Genomic DNA, 18,008 nt, shown 5'->3' with positions numbered 1-18,008 from the left:
CAGGCACTCAGAGATGCTATCTCAATGAATAATCTCTTTTAAAGTTGTCTGGTCTATTTTGACTGTAAATACAGTTACTTTTGCTCGTTTATCTTTTCTGGAAGTCCAGTTTGGTTTGTGCTACTTTTAAAAGGAGTTGAGTACTGTGCATTAACTGTGACACTTTAACCTGAAACACTTTGCAATATGTGGTTTTAAGCCCCATTAATGAGAGAAGGATGCCAAAAAGCTACAGTGGCATACAAGCTATTTTGTCACTGTGTGTGTTTGTGTGTGTGCATGCATATATGTGTGTCCCGTCATGCAAATAGGAATGGGTGGCCTGTCTTGTCCAGTGGTGCGTTTAACCAGACACAGACCTTTGCCTCAGCCAAATAAGGCCCGACGCAGACAGTGTGCATCCATGCCATTTTCAAGCTGTTCCAATTATATCTGCCAACGGTCCACATATTGAACAATTTTACAATAATAGCATATCTATTTCTGTTCTAATGGCTGACATTGCTTGGCTTATCCATGCGTGTATGTCAGTGCTCTTTTATACTTTTTGGATTGGTCTGTTTCCAGCCATGTGCAATGTGCTCTAGCCTGTCTTGGCTTTGTGTGCGTAGTGTGTGGCCATGTAGCAGGCGATAATGCATTACATAGTTCATGCTACGTTGCTGTGCTTACTTCATTCTTTTACATTTTGAAATTCATCAATATTATTATACTCACTTCCCTTACCTTGACATGTACAGTTGTCGATAAGTGGTCTACAGAAATCACCTTAATTGCATTGAAATTAAGTTTTCAAGTAATGTCTGCTTAATAAATTGACTGTGCAGGAGCACAGGTCCACCCCAATGAATAATTTTTGTCAGTTTTATTAAACTGGAACTATATAGTGCAACCTGATCTCACAAAAATCTGTGAAATGCCCACGACCTCTTACCACTATTTTCCGTGGTACCAACACTTTGCATAGTACTATATCCGTGGTGCTCCCATTAAAACCTCAATAAAACACTGCTAAAACAGCGTTAAATACGTGCTTTTACAAACTGACAGTAAAAAACAGCACCTTGCGCGACAAAAACGCATAATTTAGCCACTATAACAAAGAATAATATATAAATAATAATAATGTCATAATCCGTGTATATATCACGACCACGGATCCCATTGACTTTGCATGGTACAATATTCGTGGTGCTGACACGGAATTATACCACTTTCCGTGTTGGTACCACGGAAAATAGTGGTAAGAGGTCGTGGGCATTTCACAGATTTTTGTGAGATCAGGTTGCTTTCACTCATGCAACAGCTTCTTTGGGTACTGTATATTCACTTTTTTAGTCTATGTATTAGTCTGGGATCAAACCACTGACCCTTTGAGTGGCAGACAAGTGCTCCACCTCCTGAATACAGCTGTCCTATCCAGAAGCGCGTACATCTATATGTGCTGATTAATTCAGATTGTTGTACGAATTCTACAATACATCTCTGTCGTCTACGAGCCCGTGTCGGCATGTGTGTTTGGGTGTCTACATACTGTCCGTTTCAGCACCCTGCAGCCAGTAAACCAGGCCTTGAACCCAGGCGTGGTCTGACAGATATGATGGTGGAGAGATTGACCCTCTGCAGCTCTGAGAGCCTCAGTGCAGAGCACCCCCCCAAACACACACATACACATGAGCACCCAGCCCAACCCCACCTCCCTTCCCCATCAACCCTCCACCCTCTCCTTCCCTCCCTCCTCCCTCCCTCCCTCCACCACTCCCTGCTGCACAGCCTCGGGCGCCCGCAGGCGTTGGAGATGCACGCATGCGTTGCCTCACTGTGTGGGGCTTTGTCTGCGTGAGCCTGGATGTATGTGTGTTAGCATGCGTTACTGTGTCTGCGAGTGTGTGCACGCATGTGGACAAAAGAAGCAACGATGTCCACCTCTTCTCTCATTTGACAATAATCACTGATGCTCCTTTCGGTGCAGTCTCCGCGAACATGTCGGCTGCATTTTCCCATCGTGACTGCCTGTGGTTCTGAAATGTACAGAAAAATCTTTGTCAAATAGGAATATTGATTAATGTTATTACTGTGAAGAGACATTCTGGATTCAATGACCACAAAGAAGAAAGTAAAAGGATGTCACATTAATGTTAATGGACTGGTCGAAGACAGATAATAGAGACTATTTGTGGGTTGCTAAAGTTGTTATGGGCCAGTAATCTATTTTTATTAATCCACACAACTACACATTCTGGAAACCCCTTGCATCTGCCACATGTTATCATTAATCATATAATAGATGATATATAACATGACTGTCCTATATATGAAATCATTATCACCATATCCGTTACACAGTAGATACAGTACGATAGTCTTTCCATGTTGTCCAAACATAAAACGAGCTCAAGCCTGATATGTGTCCATGGTCCCTTGCGGCCCCAGACATGCACTCACTAAGGTTGGGACTACTCCAAATGCCAGTTTTAGTGCTGTTCCTTTCACAGAAAAGGTGTATGGTCAAATGAGGGCCTTTAATTTTCTCAGGAGCCACACGTAATTATCAAAAAGGAATATACTTTGTCAAAAGAGCTCCCTCTACCACCATAATCAATGACATAAGGCTGTATTTTAGGAATCTTTGCCTATATTTATCCAAACAGAGTTAGAAAGTAAGCATAAGTTAACATTAGGGATGGGCGGTATGGACTAAAAAATGTATCACGATAATTTCTGGCATTTATCCCGATAACGATAAAAATGACGATAAAAAAAATACCAATTCAACTCCACCTTTTCAACTATAAATCTATCTCGCTCTCAGATCTGCCATGTTTGTTACAAAAAAACGTCATCAACGGGAAATGTATTCTTTCTTTCTTTCTTTCTTTCTTTCTTTCTTTCTTTCTTTCTTTCTTTCTTTCTTTCTTTCTTTCTTTCTTTCTTTCTTTCTTTCTTTCTTTCTTTCTTTCTTTCATTCTTTCTTTCATTCTTTCTTTCTTTCTTTCTTTCTTTCTTTCTTTCTTTCTTTCTTTCTTTCTGGCTCATTTCCTTCCTTCCTTTTTCCCTTCCTTCCTTCTTTCCTCCTGCTCTCTCCTTCCTTCTTCCCTTCCTTCCCTTGTTTCCTTCCTTCCTTCCTTCCTTCCTTCCTTCCTTCCTTCCTTCCTTCCTTCCTTCCTTCCTTCCTTCCTTCCTTCCTTCCTTCCTTCCTTCCTTCCTTCCTTCCTTCCTTCCTTCCTTCCTTCTTTCCTTCCTTCCTTCACGTACGTTGTGCGTGGATTTAACGCAGAACCATAAATCAGCTTTACACAAAAACATCATCAACGGGAATTTATTGTTTTTACCGCGAGATGACAAATTCTTATCGTGAGGAATTTTTTTGACGGTATATCGTGAACGGTAAAATATCGCCAATTCCTAGTTAACATGGTTTCTACAGTATATATGTAATGTAATGTTCTATGAAAGAGATGCATCATCAGATGTCTCTACATTGCAACAGCTCAACATGGAGCTTCATGGAGATCCGAACCATCAGAACCAGCGGCATCCTCAAGATTCTCCCAAATCCAAAGCATTCGGCGGCGTTTCAATCCCTTCCCTTGCTGCAGCCGCAGCTACAGCCTCAGCCGGGCTTCCATGTGCGACTGACACATAAATAACCAAGCCTGTCCGCCACCCAGGCAAATTCAAATGCACCTGTCAAAGTGATGAAGCACCCGCCCGCAGGGAAGCATTGTTTACATTTTCACTCCACTCTTTGCAAAAGTGAGATTCTAATTATTTTCCGACTGTAAATTAAAGCCAAGTGGGACAGAACTACAAACCAAAAGGATCATGTCAGTGGAGGAAACCGCTGCCCAACTGTATTTATGAATTTGTGGTGGAAGGATGGGAAGTCACCAAGTTGTGTCTTTATGATGGTAAGGGGGGGAACAGGTATGCAACAGCATTCACACTGGCTGTACAGACAAGATCTGCTGTAGTCATTAGTGACAGGGTGTAGAGACCTCCGTCCAACTGGAATATATTATTCCACACTTCAGACATAATAATGGGCCAAAAAGGGGGAAAACGTGCTGGATTGTTTTTCTTTGCAGTGAACACAGAAAGATACACAAAGTGATGTTGAGACTCTGAGAGTGAAAATGAAATGTTTAAGAAATTCATGAGGACATGCCAATTGGAGGTAAAGTTAAACAGAAGGGGGCAGATCTAGGGAAGAGAGAGTGCATGAATTGTAATGAAGGCTATCTAGTTTGGATCAATCATTAAGGGATAAGGTGGACTCACGCCTGTTTGTGTCCATGCCTTAGGCTCCTGTTCTGGACAGGAGCCAGCTTGGCTCAGCCTGCCTGCTCATGTAGACGTCTCCCTCTCTCCTCTTTCCACTCTCACACAGGCACACAGTTTGTACATCATGCAGTATATGTAGAAAACAAGTGTCTTTAAGCAGACCCACGGGTTTCTTAATAAAATCTAATTAATTCATTCTCAATTTGAGCTCCATCTGCTGGGCTAGTGTGTGTTTATTACTCAGCGATGGGTCCCCACTTATATCAGCGTTCAAAAAAGTGGATTACCAATCACATTACTTGACTGATTGATTTCTAAATTGCCCTCGGGGGCCCGTTTTGACTCTAAAACTCGGCAGAATGGGGAACTTTCTACAGGGTCTTGAGGTCAAGTTTGGGAACTGTTTTGGTTGTCAGCAGGGACATGCCAGATGGAGTCCCCACTGATTTTTTTTTTTTTTTTTTTGAGTAACAGTCAAATGTAGACACTGTGTTTATATGTAACATGTCAAAAAATGAAGAGAAAAAATTCAAACACTGATAAATCTGGCAGTCAAGGACATGAGGGGTAAAAAAATAAAACACATTGTACTTTTCCCAGACTGGACCACCAGTATATCAAGACCAGGGTGTCACCCAGTGGGAAATGACCATTTGTGGGTTCTTCAGAACCTTTTTGTTGTTTTTTTGGGAGCTCAAATCCCAATTTAAGTGCTGGATATCGGTCAATCTTTAAATATGCATATGATGAATTTATTGGTTTATCTCAGAGGTATTGATACATGTTTTGGCATAAAAACTATTAAAACAGATCCAGTCCATCTCTTGATAGACTTAATATTTGTACACACTTGAATAGCAATGATTGACAGATCAGTTCAATTTTATCATAAGTGTAAAAACAATGACAATGTTACTGCCCTTTAAAGACAGATTGCTTTTATTTGTATTCATATGTGCTGTGCTATGATGTGGTAGGTGTGAAATCCCATCTCCTCTTAGAAAGACAGACAAAATTTGTGAGCCATGGAGCCATGTCTGCAGACGTGCCATCCTCACTTCCTGTGCCCCTGTCCTTTGCTCCCATTCCCAGTGTGCATTTGCGGTAATGTCTACAAATCCTGAAATTTATGTCCCTGCTGGAAAACATGGTTTGCTGTTTATAGCCCTCCACTAAAGGAAATAAGGCCCGTCTCTCCTGATGCAAGTCAAAGGACTGATGCAGACTCTATCAGATTTCTAAATACAGACCTCAACGATAAATCCTGGCTTGATTGGGTTTGAATTGGGTTAGCTCACTTGAATGCTATCTGCTTAACCCACAGCTGGCCTGTCTGCTCCATGCAGGCATTGAACCTAAATCAGTCACTTAGTGCTATCAAATGGAACAATGGTGGAGTGGAGAGAGCACTCAAGCTAGGGCTAGAAGCCAGGCTAGCACCATAACGCAACACAACAGACCAGAACAGAGGGAGTGCAGAAACAGACGGGAGCCGTCATTGCTCTCTTCCTTTTTCTGTCTCAGCAGTGACGCTTCCTGAGAGCCATGGTGCGTTGCATGAAATGGCATCATCCAAACCGAACACACAAACACCTTTTCAAGCCTTTGTCTCGTCTTGTCAACGAGATTTCACGTGCTAATTAGTGTAGGACGGTAGCACGGCTAACACACACACAAAAACAAAAATCTATTTTCATGCTAGCCAAAAAACATACACATGCACGCCACTTTGGAGAATTTGAGCAGGTGCGTTTAACCAAAGTGACGTACAGCATAGAGCCAGAATGGTGGTGTTTCTATCACCACTGTACAGCTGGGTTTGTAATGTCCTGGAGAGGAGCCATAATCAGGTCATGTGGCCAGCAGAAGAAAAAAAAGGTTTTCTTACTTCTTTTTCCCCCCATTTATTTTACTGGAAATGATTGCAATTTCTTATTGCATCTTCATCAAGTTGAGTTGATTATTTGAAGAGTGGTTTTCTCACACTCACAGCTACGTTTGTTAAAAAAAAGAGGAAACAATGGAAAAGGAAATCCAAATAAACATACATCCAAATAGACTGATTGCTGCCTCGCAGACGTGCTGATTAGTTGAGAAATTCAGGTAATCAGTTTCTACCAGCATGGGCTGAGGCCAAGCTAGAGGCAAGGTGCAGCTGAGGCGATTTCACTAATGAGAGTCTAAATTAGCACTGAAGACAAGCATCCCAGCATCCTCTCCTCGCCGTCCACGCAGACACACACGCCGTTTCTTTGAGGTGTCTTTTTATTTGCTTTCGTGACTCTTTGACACTTTGACAGTGCGGTCCCGTCCACTTACAGGGCTGTCTGCTTTGCAGTTTATGCCATGTCTCTAATTACAAGTGCAGCGACGGCTCCCACTGTTTTCTCAGCGAAGTGCCTAGAGTTGTGTTTGGCTAACCATTTATGAGTGTGGGGGTGACATCGATACACCACCAAATTAAACCTCTCCTTCAGCCTGACCCTGCCACTCATGGCTGAATGAGTTTGCCTTTTTCCCTTTTTCTGTATTTTTAGACAAATCATAATTACACAGCCAATTAGGGGGTCACCTTGAGAAACTTCCTCTTCTTTATGACTCTCACTGTGTGCGTGTACGTGTGTGTGTGTGTGTGTGTGGTTTTAAAGTGGTGCAAGTCTTTTGCTTGGAGGTAAACTTTAAATTATGGCCTCGTATAGTAGTTTAAGAATATGGACTTGAAAAGATGGAGACACTAAAAAGAGTGCTTCACAAACTTCCTGAGCTTACTGGTGGAAAATATATGTATTTTGCAAATATGAGTGTACAATATGTCCTGTATGTGAATGTATGCGTCATTTAAAAGGTTTGCATTTGTAGATTTATGTAGATTTATTATGTTGTATGTAGATTTAGTTGAAGATGTACTCATTTGTCAGTTTTTCAATATGATATACAGTACAAGATACCGTCTTCAACATTCCAGCCTTCACCAGTAAACACTATCAGAGTAGGCAAAGAGCTGCCATGATCTTCACACATGGATGATTTCGAGTTACATGACCTATATAACACGTTACACGCCCTGCTTGCTTCCATATCTCACCCTAATACAGAAAGGCAGCGCATTACAGGTGTGCAAGTCCCCAATATGTGCACATGGACGCATGGGGGGTGAGTCGTAACCAAGCCAGCCATCCGGATCATACAGCTCATCTAATCACTAACGAAACCCGAGTGTTTACCTGCTACAGCTCAGGTTCCAGCACTTTAGACCAGTGTAGCTCATCTGATCGCTGCTGTTGCTCACCATCCAATCGTTCATTCATTCAATTAAGGAGCAATTTTATATTCTAACATCATTTTAGAAACTTTACACAATTTCCTGAGTTATTGTTTACGACAAGCTTTTCCCAATATACCACAGATACACTACAGAACCTCTAGTTACCATGTCTCAGCTGGTTAAAGGGGATGGAGTCAGCTATTTGCACACACCCCCACTCCCCTTTTTCTTTTTTTTTTTTACATGTTGGAACAAAGTGCATCCTAAGGTGAATCTGGGAGGACATAAGAGATAGGAAGGCTGGGTAATTGTACTCTTATATGTGTCAGGATCTTCAAATAGCAGGCGGTCACAAGCACAGAGTAATTGAAGTAGGATTTAATCCAGCAATCACAGGTAAATGTGATCGTAGACTGACGATCCTAAGACGTGGGAGCCAAACAATACTACACAACGAGCTGGGGAATGTGCAGGGCATAAAGGTATGAGAGCGGGTGAAACACATGAAGGTGATGAGGGCACAAGTGCAGTCCATGATGGGGAACTGAGGAATGCTGGGAGTTGTAGTTTCAGGACTGGTGATCAGAAGGCTGGCAACGCTGACCGTGGTAGCGTGGGAGGAGTGGGCATGACAATATGGGTCTGTGATGTCACAGTACCTCGCATTTCTGAATGGCTCACTGAATGAGGAAGTTTCAGACCTACATCACACCAAAGATACTCTATACAGAAGATAGCGTTAGCGTTACCGTTACTGCCAATGGTATGAAATGGTATCCACTTCCTGTCTCCTAAGTGGGCGTGGTCGCCCCTCTCCCCACATCGTTTTGGAACATACAACACTAGATACAGGCAAAGATACTCTATACAGTATACAGTAGTTTTATAGAACGTCTCTGATACATTACAACTTTAATATTTGCGCCTTATTTTGCCGCTCGTTTTTTTTTTATCTGCTACCTTTTATCTGCCGCCTTCTATCTGCTCTGCTTTATCTGATATCAACCCAGTACAAGATCATCGGATCAGTCTAATATTCTTTTTTCCCTTCCAAAAAGACTTCAATAATAACAATAACAGTATTATTAAGCAAAGAAGCAAGTTTTATTTTAGTTTTAAACTTCATTTTATCCGATGGGAAAACGACTTTGGCAGTTCTGCAGTGACCGACGACTCTGAGCAGAGCTATGTATTATTATTATATTATATTATATTATTAGCTATGAGAGCCAAATCTCGCGAGAGTGTGTTGCTCAGACAGAGACAGGTCTCAAACAAAGTTAATTTTCTCCTAATCTGTCGGTCTGAAAATTGCCATTTTGGTGTCAGAATGTTCAGAAGGTTTGTGGCTTTTGAAAAATGGGTCCCATATTTACTTAGGTTACTATGGGGCGAAGGAATTGGTAATAATCTGTGCTCACGTTCACTTTTTCCCATAGGACTCAATAGACTCAGGACCTGCTGTTAGTCTCCTAAAGGGGCGGGGCAGTGGGGAAACCCACGTGACACAGATACAGGAAACACAACCGTAGTGGGCTGTCTCGTTTATAGAACGTCTCTGATCACACCAAACAAAGGAACATGGTGGGGATATGTTGGTGTTTATGAAACAGTGATGACGTCAAAAACCCATATAAATGGTTGCAAGCACAGAAAAACATATTTTCTTTTCATAGCTTTTGTCCTTTATTATTAATATCATTATTGTCGTTCTTTCGTCTTCCCTGTTCTCTTTGTATAATTTGTGAACAGAACATCATTTAACGGTCTGCTTAAAGCCCTTGTCATCAGAAAATCACAGAAGTTTTCAAAAAACACCAGCGCGTCTTACAGTCCTGCTTAACGTGTGTATGATTGAACAGGTGGCGGTTTATGACTATATCTGGACCACAGATGATGCAGGTCCTCTACCCCCCCGCGAGGAGGGTGCACCACTGCCAGAGGGTGAGACCAGCACCCACGTGATCATTTACACGTTGCACCTGAGTGGGGTGAAACAAAGATACAGGCACTTCCTCCGTCTACCGGATGGAGCCATCGTTGAGGTGAGATATCAGAAAGAACGTCTGCTCTGTCTCGACGAGGAAACCTTCCTATGTCGCTCTGTCTGAGGTTTCTTCCTCTGCTGACAATGTCTCGAGGAGATTCTGCCTTTCTGAGATGAGGGCTGGATTTATGGAGCTATATTGAAGCCTGAAAACCTCAGTAGTTTCATATCTATTTTCCCCTCGCACTGTTTTTAGACTGAAGGTAGAAATAGAGGGAAATGAAAAGACGAGGGCAAGCAGATCAGTGGTTTGGAGTGTTGCAACGAGTGACCAGAGATTCCCACTTTTGGTCACTTGTCTCTTTCTGTTTGACAGAAATGGATGTAGTGACTATTTGCTTTCAGTAAAACGAAAGAAAACCCACCAGCTATGCGGTCTAAAAGGATAAATTACGGTGACTGAACTATGTTTTCTTTGTGGGCAAAGGCATATTTGAAATTCTTGAAATTAACCCTTTCGTGACCAGTGTATCATGTTTGATACATGCACTTCTGAAATGAACCACCCCACAACAACCAAATAGTTTTAGACTATTTAAAACAAATCTGGGAAAAAAAATGTCCCAATGTATGTCCAGAGATACAAAAATATGAATTAGAAAGCTGTTTAAGACAAATTAGGAGTGTTTTTAGTTTCAGTACATAATAAACACTTCAAATAAAAAATATTTATATGTTAGGCACTAAAGAGGTAATACTTTTTCGCAAGTTAAATTCAGTAGTACACACACAGACAAAATGCTACTTCGCTTTGCCACCAAGTGTAATTATTAATTCTCATTTTGAAAGTACCTGCGGGAGAGGTATGTCAGAGCAACTGAGTGATCACAGATAGGTGCCAAATTAAAAGTAGTGTTTTGTGACAGCTGCTGCAGTCGCCAGAATGTATTCTGTCCTCAATCATGCTGCCACTCCGCGAGCAACCTGGTTTATCCCGACAAAATTAATATTTTGAAGTTTGAATGTCAAAGGAATGCGGAGGGAGGGAGTTTAATGCACCAACAATTAGCTCTGAGGCTCTGTGGCATTCTAATGGTCCTCAATCATAATTTGACTGATGATGAGCTTAAATGAGTAAACACACTGCATGGTATATCTATTACTGTCACACTGTCTGTGTGTGTGTGTGTGTGTATATGTGTGTGTGTGCGTTGCTTCTAGACTTGTGCACGGAAGATGAGACATCTGGGAGGATAGTTCATCGCCAAACTGCACACCCGCATGTGCAAATACCCACAAACACATGCACTTTAAAAAAAAAAAGTAATGGTAATCACAGAAACATTTAACACTCACCCAGTCCATAAACACAAACAGATGCTGGAACAAAATAAAACGAAACCAGAGAGAGTTCATTTATGTCACTTCCCTCTAACAATCATACCCTGGTTCCTCACTATTTTTCAAAACTGTAAAGGAAATTTTGTTGCAGCCCCCCTGATTGAAACATAGGTGTCACTGTCCTTGGAAAATCCGCACACACCTTATAATCGCTTCTGCCGTCCTGTGTCTCACACGCTTGGATCCCTTAGTTTTCTGTTCTCGATAACGTCATAGGCAAAGACCTCCGGTAGCCAGAGACGCCGGTGGCGACCTCTTTCAGCCAGTGGCAGTGGGATAGCAGGGGACGATAACACCAACACGCAGCGCCGCAAACGGAACATTGTGCCATTTTCCTTTGCCTCGCAGCACAGACCCCCCGTTTTACATATTCAAAACTAATCCTCCCCTGAATATGTAGAATATTTTTCATGTATAAAGGGAGATCCAGGATTCACCAAAGGCCATTTCTTGAACTTGGAATAACACTTGAATTGATTTTATTACTGTTCTATTTCTACTTCTGAGAGCAGAAAACACATCTTGAGAGAATGTCGTGCACATATTGGTCTCAAGGTGTTAGACGACGGTTTAACAAAGAGTAAAAAAAAAGAAGAAAGAAAAAAAAAAAATTTTCAATCATCTTCTTGGAATAATGTCATTTACTTTACATTTACCGTTCACCTGCATGCTTGCTCTCTAGTTTTTGGGTTCAGGTAGCGGTAGCAATAGCTTAGCTCAGACTGCAATCAGATCTCAAGATTTAGGTCGATTGCTGTTATTGTTTTGGATGGCTCCGTGCCGGTTTCGTGCTTTGTTTGTGGTTTTTTGTTGCAGATTTCCAGTGCTTGACGTGTGTTTCCGTGTGTTCCTGCTTCCTGGATTGGCAGTGGATGTCGTCACCCCCCCCCCCCCCCAAAAAAAAAAATAAATAAATAAAATAAAAAAAATCACTGGGTTTGTATGTGTATATTTATGTATGTGTACGCATATGAATGCGTATATATATATGTATATATATTAAATATAGTAATGATGCACATATATATACTTTTGGTTTCTACCGTCATGGTATCAATCATTAATATGTGTGCAGACAAGGGAAAGAAAAAAGAAAAAGAAAAAAAAAAAAGGAATAATGTCATTTATATACATTGTCATGTATCTAAATGTGTCTTTGTGTCTTCATGCTTCTGTCTCCTTTACAATGCTGTTGTATATCACACTCCAGCGTGCCGACAGTGACAAAAAAAAGTTTTAAAGTTCATTAGACTGTGACGTTAACGCGACTCCGGTCTTGTTTCCTATAAACAACCAGTCACTTAAGAAGTCTGTTTGCATTTACTGAGGAACTCTTGACGGATGGTTCATTTCCTTGAAAGAGTCCTGTTTTTGCAGACAGTGTCCTTTACAGTGCCCCGAAGGACTTGTTCGGCTCTTAGAATAACATGACCACAGCTCTGGGGGCCAGCAGCGTTGCACAAAACCCACACATTTACACCCCAAAACTGTGTAAATGAACACAATAAAAGTCCTGCTAGGAATGCCCTGAGCTGTAGACACTGCTGAGGAGGAACAAAACCGCTAGGTGTGTCCCGTTAGAAAACTGAGCACAACACGCGAGAAACTAGAATTTTCTTATGTTTGTTCAGCTGCTGTTGAACCAACTACGTTAATTGACAGTTGCTTTTTTTTCTCTCCTCTGTTTATTTTCCATCCTTAGAAACAGGAAAGGACTGAATGGGAAAAAAAGTTGAGTGAAAGTTGTGCTTGTGTAGCGAGGAATATAACGATAATGAAGTCTTTACTGACTTGCACATTGAATTGTGTTTAAAGAAAGTTAATATTAATGATCCGTTATGTTCTCTCAGTGAGTCCGTCGCCCCAAGGCAGCCGTGTGTAATACTGACCATGTTGAAGGAATCTTCTCGCTGAATCACAACAATACAAAAAAAAAATTTAAAGCTACGTTCCCATCAGTGTGCGCCAATAAAAGACATTAAAGGTAGAGTGAGGTGTTGCTTTTCAAACACTCATTACCTATAAACACATGTTCCACAGCTGCCAACTTACAAAATGCGCTGCTGACAACAACTGCTGGAGCCAAAATGATGCACGGAAATGCATCCATATAACCGAGGACCTTCAGAGGAGGACTCATAACCACTCTGTCTGTAGAAACAAGATGGCTGATGAAGAAATTAATGCAGGCAAAGTCATTATCTTCCCTCTTAAAACCACAGTGGGCTTATGTCCCCCTGTGTCGTTTTTTCTCCGAGGCTAGCATTTAAGTGTCGATGGACTTATAAAAAGATAGGACAAGCCAACTGTGCCGCTTTTGTCTCCTTCCCTCCATATGGAAGGCAGCAGCATATGTAAGAACTGGCTCAGCTTCTGTAAAAACCTCCATTAAAGATGCACAACTAAGGCTCTGCCAGCTTGAATATTACCTCTCTCTGCAAATTATTTATGGCTCGGAAAAAATGCTGATGATGAGCATCTCCAGCGACTTGTATAAATAAAAACACTTTTCTCTGCAATCTCAGTGTTTCTTTTTCTTTCTTTCTTTTTTTCCCCTCCCTGTTCTTTTTTCAGGGATGCACTTAACTTCTGAAACAAAAAGTGTGCAGTTCATTTCTTTATTTATTTAATAGTAAAGTTTTATCGGCTTGACATTTCATTATCTCACCTTCAGCAGGAGTGAATGTGTTGTAGTATAATTTTCACAGGGGATATCTTTGTAATAGGTTGTAGATTTTTATAGCCGCAAAAGCTTAAAAAAAAGAAAAAAGAAAGAAAATGTGATCGTAAAGCAGCAGTGATGATACAAGTGTGAGAAATGGAGCCATCGTTGACATGATCTGCCTTCAAATCTGTCATTAGCGAAGACATTCAACGTTCTGTGCTGTCCGTCCGTCTGCATGTGACGACTTTCCACCAGACCAATATTGACCTGATTTGGCATTCAGAGAATATGAAGAAGTTAACCTTTTGAAAGAAAAAAAAAAAAAAACACCTAGCAGCACAGTTAATTGACAAACCGCATCAATTCTCCCTCCTACCCCTCATTTTGTAATTACTCTGCCTCGTGTTTGATTGCCGCTGTGGAGCCGAGGACCCACGCTTCATTTGCCGTGAGGTCATCAACAGCCGTCAGAAATATGAATTTGATTTGTACAGGAAGTCAGTGTGTGCGGTTTCTTCTGCATGTGCTGGGTGTGTGTGGTGGTGGGGGGTGGGAAGTGAGTAACAGGAGACTCACAAAAAGCAAAGAGATAGGGAAATGTCCTTGGCTGCTCGCTGTATGTTCTTTGAGGAGATTAATGCCTCCCTGGCAGCCGTATCTGCGACGCAGGAGGACTCCTCCGAAGTGCACCACGTGTAATTATTTGGAAACTTTATACCGGTTTTATAAAAGCGAGCACTCGGTGGAGGATTTAAGTTTGCATTTTTTTTTTATTTTTTACCTTGTCTGCACACATATTAATGATTGATACCATGAAGGTAGAAACCAAAGGTATATATATGTGCATTATTACTATACATATGCATACACATTTAAGGATTTAAGTTTGCATTTGCTACTCTGTCGGTGTAATTTTCAACTTTGGAGCGGAGCGTTTCAAATGTTGTTACAAGTGTTTCAGCTGTAATTTAATTACGTTTAATGTTGTTGTCGTATACTTATTCCCCTCAAATGTACGGTTTATCGTTCTTAAATAACTTCCTGAGGAATATCAGTAGTATTTCCCATCTCTGCACATACAGTAAGTAGGCCAGCCCGGAGTTGTGAGAGCCGTTTCCCCTCTGGGACGACAGCTAGTGTGTCATATGAAGTCTCAAATTCTGCATCTCCTCCAAACTTCACTCCAACTACCGGGACAGTTGAAGAGACTCCGTATGACAACACCACTCGCAGGCCTCAAGGAGGAAAAGCAGCTCTTCTGCCAATCTAAGTCACTGTCATCCGGGTTCAACCTGTGCTTTGAGATGTTTGATACGTTTGCCCCCCAGGGGGTTCTGGAACAGTTTATCACAGTTGTGCTGTTCATTTTTATTTGTTGTTAGCTTCTCGTTCGTGTTGGTTATAGCTTGCTCTGGGCTTTCTGTACAGGTGGTTGGTGAATTAGAGGGACGCGACGGGGAAACCAAGGTGGCGGCCTGTCCGGGTCAGAGTTCTGCCAGCCACAGAGGGGACAAGCCAGGTGCTGATTCACTCCAGCTACGGAAAAGGAAGAGATTATTTGGGCGTAAGTGTCATCAAATGAAGGTTACTGTTAGGGCTGGGTATCGATTCAAATGTCAAGAATCAATTCGATTCCGATTCTTAATATTCAGAATCGATTATCATGATTCCATTCGATTCGATCTGATTCAATATTGATTTGGCTTAGTGTTATTTAAAATGTTTTTTGAGCTGTTGCCTGAACTATATGACTGTAAAATAACTAGTGAAATAATAATTTCACAATAATTATTGTGAAATAACTAAGAAATAAATAACTCAAACAGGCCTTTCAATATCCATTTAAAGTGCAAAAAAAAAAAGCAATTGCAACAGTTCATGCAGTAAACAAATCCTTTTAACTTATCTAATTTATTCTGTCACCACGCACACATATTGCCATGAAGCACCTGGCATTTTTCAGAAGTGTCATGACAAACTGTGTGTCCGACTACTGGGATTAAAGTTCACCTGGCGAAAATTATGAAAAAAAATAAATAAATAAATAAAAAATAAAAAATAAAAAAATCGATCTTTAGACATAAGAATCGATTTTTAGGAATTAATATGAGAATCCATTTAGAATCGGAAAATCTATTTTTTCAACACAGGCCTAGTTACTGTACATGTGTTTGGCGTGAGTCACTAACAGTCGCAGCACACACTATCCCCGGACTGGCAGTCGTGATGAAAACGTGTCGGCTTTTCCGAAGATGTTAAGGACAGGAGCTTCAATGCTCTTTTATTATCTCCTTCAGCAGAAGAAACACTGGAGTACCCTTTACAAAAGGAAATGTGACAAACCCTTCAAATAATTCCTTGTAGCTGCACATTTGGAAGAGAAAACTCACGTCCCTTTCATCCAGCCGTACCGACTGGGCCTCATGTAAATACATATGAACACCAGCAGCTGCAGACGTCTTAACTTTCAGTGGATTTTCCTTTTATCTCTGGGATTTCCAACAACGGTGTTGCAGTATTTTTTATATTTGGTTGTATTAACATGATATACATAACAGACAGTGAAAGAAATGTATATTATATGTATATTAGGCTGCTTGTTGCAGCGCTGTCGTCTTTTCCTTGGCTCTTCCAAGTTTATTTGACCAACTTTTTGCAACACTTTTCCCGTGAGTTTTCATGAGATGTTCTGCTTCCTTCAGGGTCCCACCGGGTGGAGCCTCTCGGAGCAAGTGGATGTGAGTCCAGTTTCGCGATGCAAGACCTCAATCCATGACGTTGAAGAGAAGAAAAGAGAGAGCAGCAGCTGTATTTGATGTAAACCTTGCTGTTACCGGTCAGATTTATAGTAGTTGTGTTCTAGTTTACGGCGTATTTTTCTTGAAACCTTCTGTATCCGAGAAAATGATTAATCAAAACTGACACAGCCGCCCATGACCTCACAAATGAAAGAAACGCTTCAGCAACACTTCTGAGGAAACCGGGTCGTCAGGTGTCCCGCGCCGCTTCGACACAATGAAATACGAGGATTCTTCAAGTCACCAGTCAGAAGACGAGTGATAAAATATCAATTTTGGCCTCACATTAAACAGGATAATATTCAGGCCAGCTTGATTTGTATTGAATATGTGTCTGCTAGCCGGTGCTTAGTGTAATGAAGTGGCTCACAAATCAGGCCGTAATGGCCGCCTACTTACACATATTGCTTAATTAAAGGTTGTGAGCTTATTAACATGTGTCTCTGGGAAGAGGGTGCAGGAAGATGGGGAGCCGGACTAATGTCGCTCAGCGCTTGGCTTTAAAGGTTTTATAGATAGCTAACCTATCATACTAAAGCCATAGCCCCCTCTAAAATCGGATCTTAATATCCTATCATTTTCATTGATGATGATTCCCCTTTATGTGCAGCCATTACGGATCAAGTCCTGGGTCTGGCTGCACGGCCGTGGTGGCCATCGCTGCTCATCGTTATGAAGAACACACCTCACGTTGGCCTTGAAGTTGCTCCTCAACCTCCATGTTTAAACCATCACAGTCGTGGCCCTGCGGCACGGAGTAAAGTGCATACGGAGGCACACATGACACACTCACACACAGAGGTGGACAGAGTACTCGACCCCAGTACTTGAGTAAGAGTACAAATACTACTGGTCAAAATTTACTCCGTTACAAGTAAAAGTAGCTCAGTCAAAATATTACTCGAGTAAGAGTAGAAAAGTACTTGCTTTTAAAGGTACTTAAGTATCCAAAAGTAAATGCTTTTAAATTTACTTTAAGTAAAAGTAAGAGTAAGAGTAAATTTCTTATTTTCCACATCAGTAAATTACTATATTTTTTCTAAATTAATTTAAGGATCTAAGGAACCAGCTACACTGATGTGCTGCTTTTAGAACCACAATGTTATATAAAACCTGAAGGAGAAAAAAGAGCTGACCTGAAAGTAACGAGTACTTTTCAGCCTTCCTAGAAATTTACTCGAGTAAAAGTAAAAATATTTGTCTTGGAAATGTATTCAAGTAAGAGTAATAAGTACCAAAGAAATCTAATACTCAAGTAAAGTACAAATCCTCTGGATATGTACTTAAGTACAGTACTCAAGTAAATTTACTCCGTTACTGTCCACCACTGCTCACACACTCGTAGAGCTCTGACGGGAGACTTTCAGGCCTTTTGTGCTACAAAGTCCCAATAAACAGAGGGAAAAAAGTCAGATGTATTAATTCAGAAAGAAAAAGCTCATGTGTAATAACATTTTGTTTATTTCGGGGGACTGTCGGTTCAGCTTGCGTCGTATCCTCTCCTCTTGTCTGCGGCTGACACTATCCAGAGCCCGTAGAGCTAATGTGCTCCAATTAGAGCTCACTCCATTAACAGTGACAGTGCTACACCCCCGAATTCAATCAACC

General features: G+C 41.2%; 1 protein-coding gene across 1 annotated transcript in view; it reads left to right on the top strand.

Annotated features, from left to right (window-relative positions):
• The window catches only part of ofcc1 (orofacial cleft 1 candidate 1), a 79,986-nt gene extending 63,121 nt beyond the window's left edge, over positions 1-16,865 (top strand). The window contains exons 21-23 of the mRNA XM_061714065.1: positions 9,412-9,594; positions 15,031-15,166; positions 16,305-16,865. Of these exons, the coding sequence (XP_061570049.1) occupies positions 9,412-9,594; positions 15,031-15,166; positions 16,305-16,378 (393 nt within the window). The 3' untranslated portion in view covers positions 16,379-16,865. The remainder of the gene's footprint in view (positions 1-9,411; positions 9,595-15,030; positions 15,167-16,304) is intronic.
• The last annotated feature ends 1,143 nt before the right edge of the window (positions 16,866-18,008 follow it).

This window comes from Cololabis saira, chromosome 22, assembly GCF_033807715.1.
Source record: "Cololabis saira isolate AMF1-May2022 chromosome 22, fColSai1.1, whole genome shotgun sequence".
NCBI classification, from domain to species: Eukaryota; Metazoa; Chordata; class Actinopteri; order Beloniformes; family Belonidae; genus Cololabis; species Cololabis saira.
Note: the sequence above shows the minus strand (reverse complement) of the source record. Positions and strands in the feature narration are given on the sequence as shown.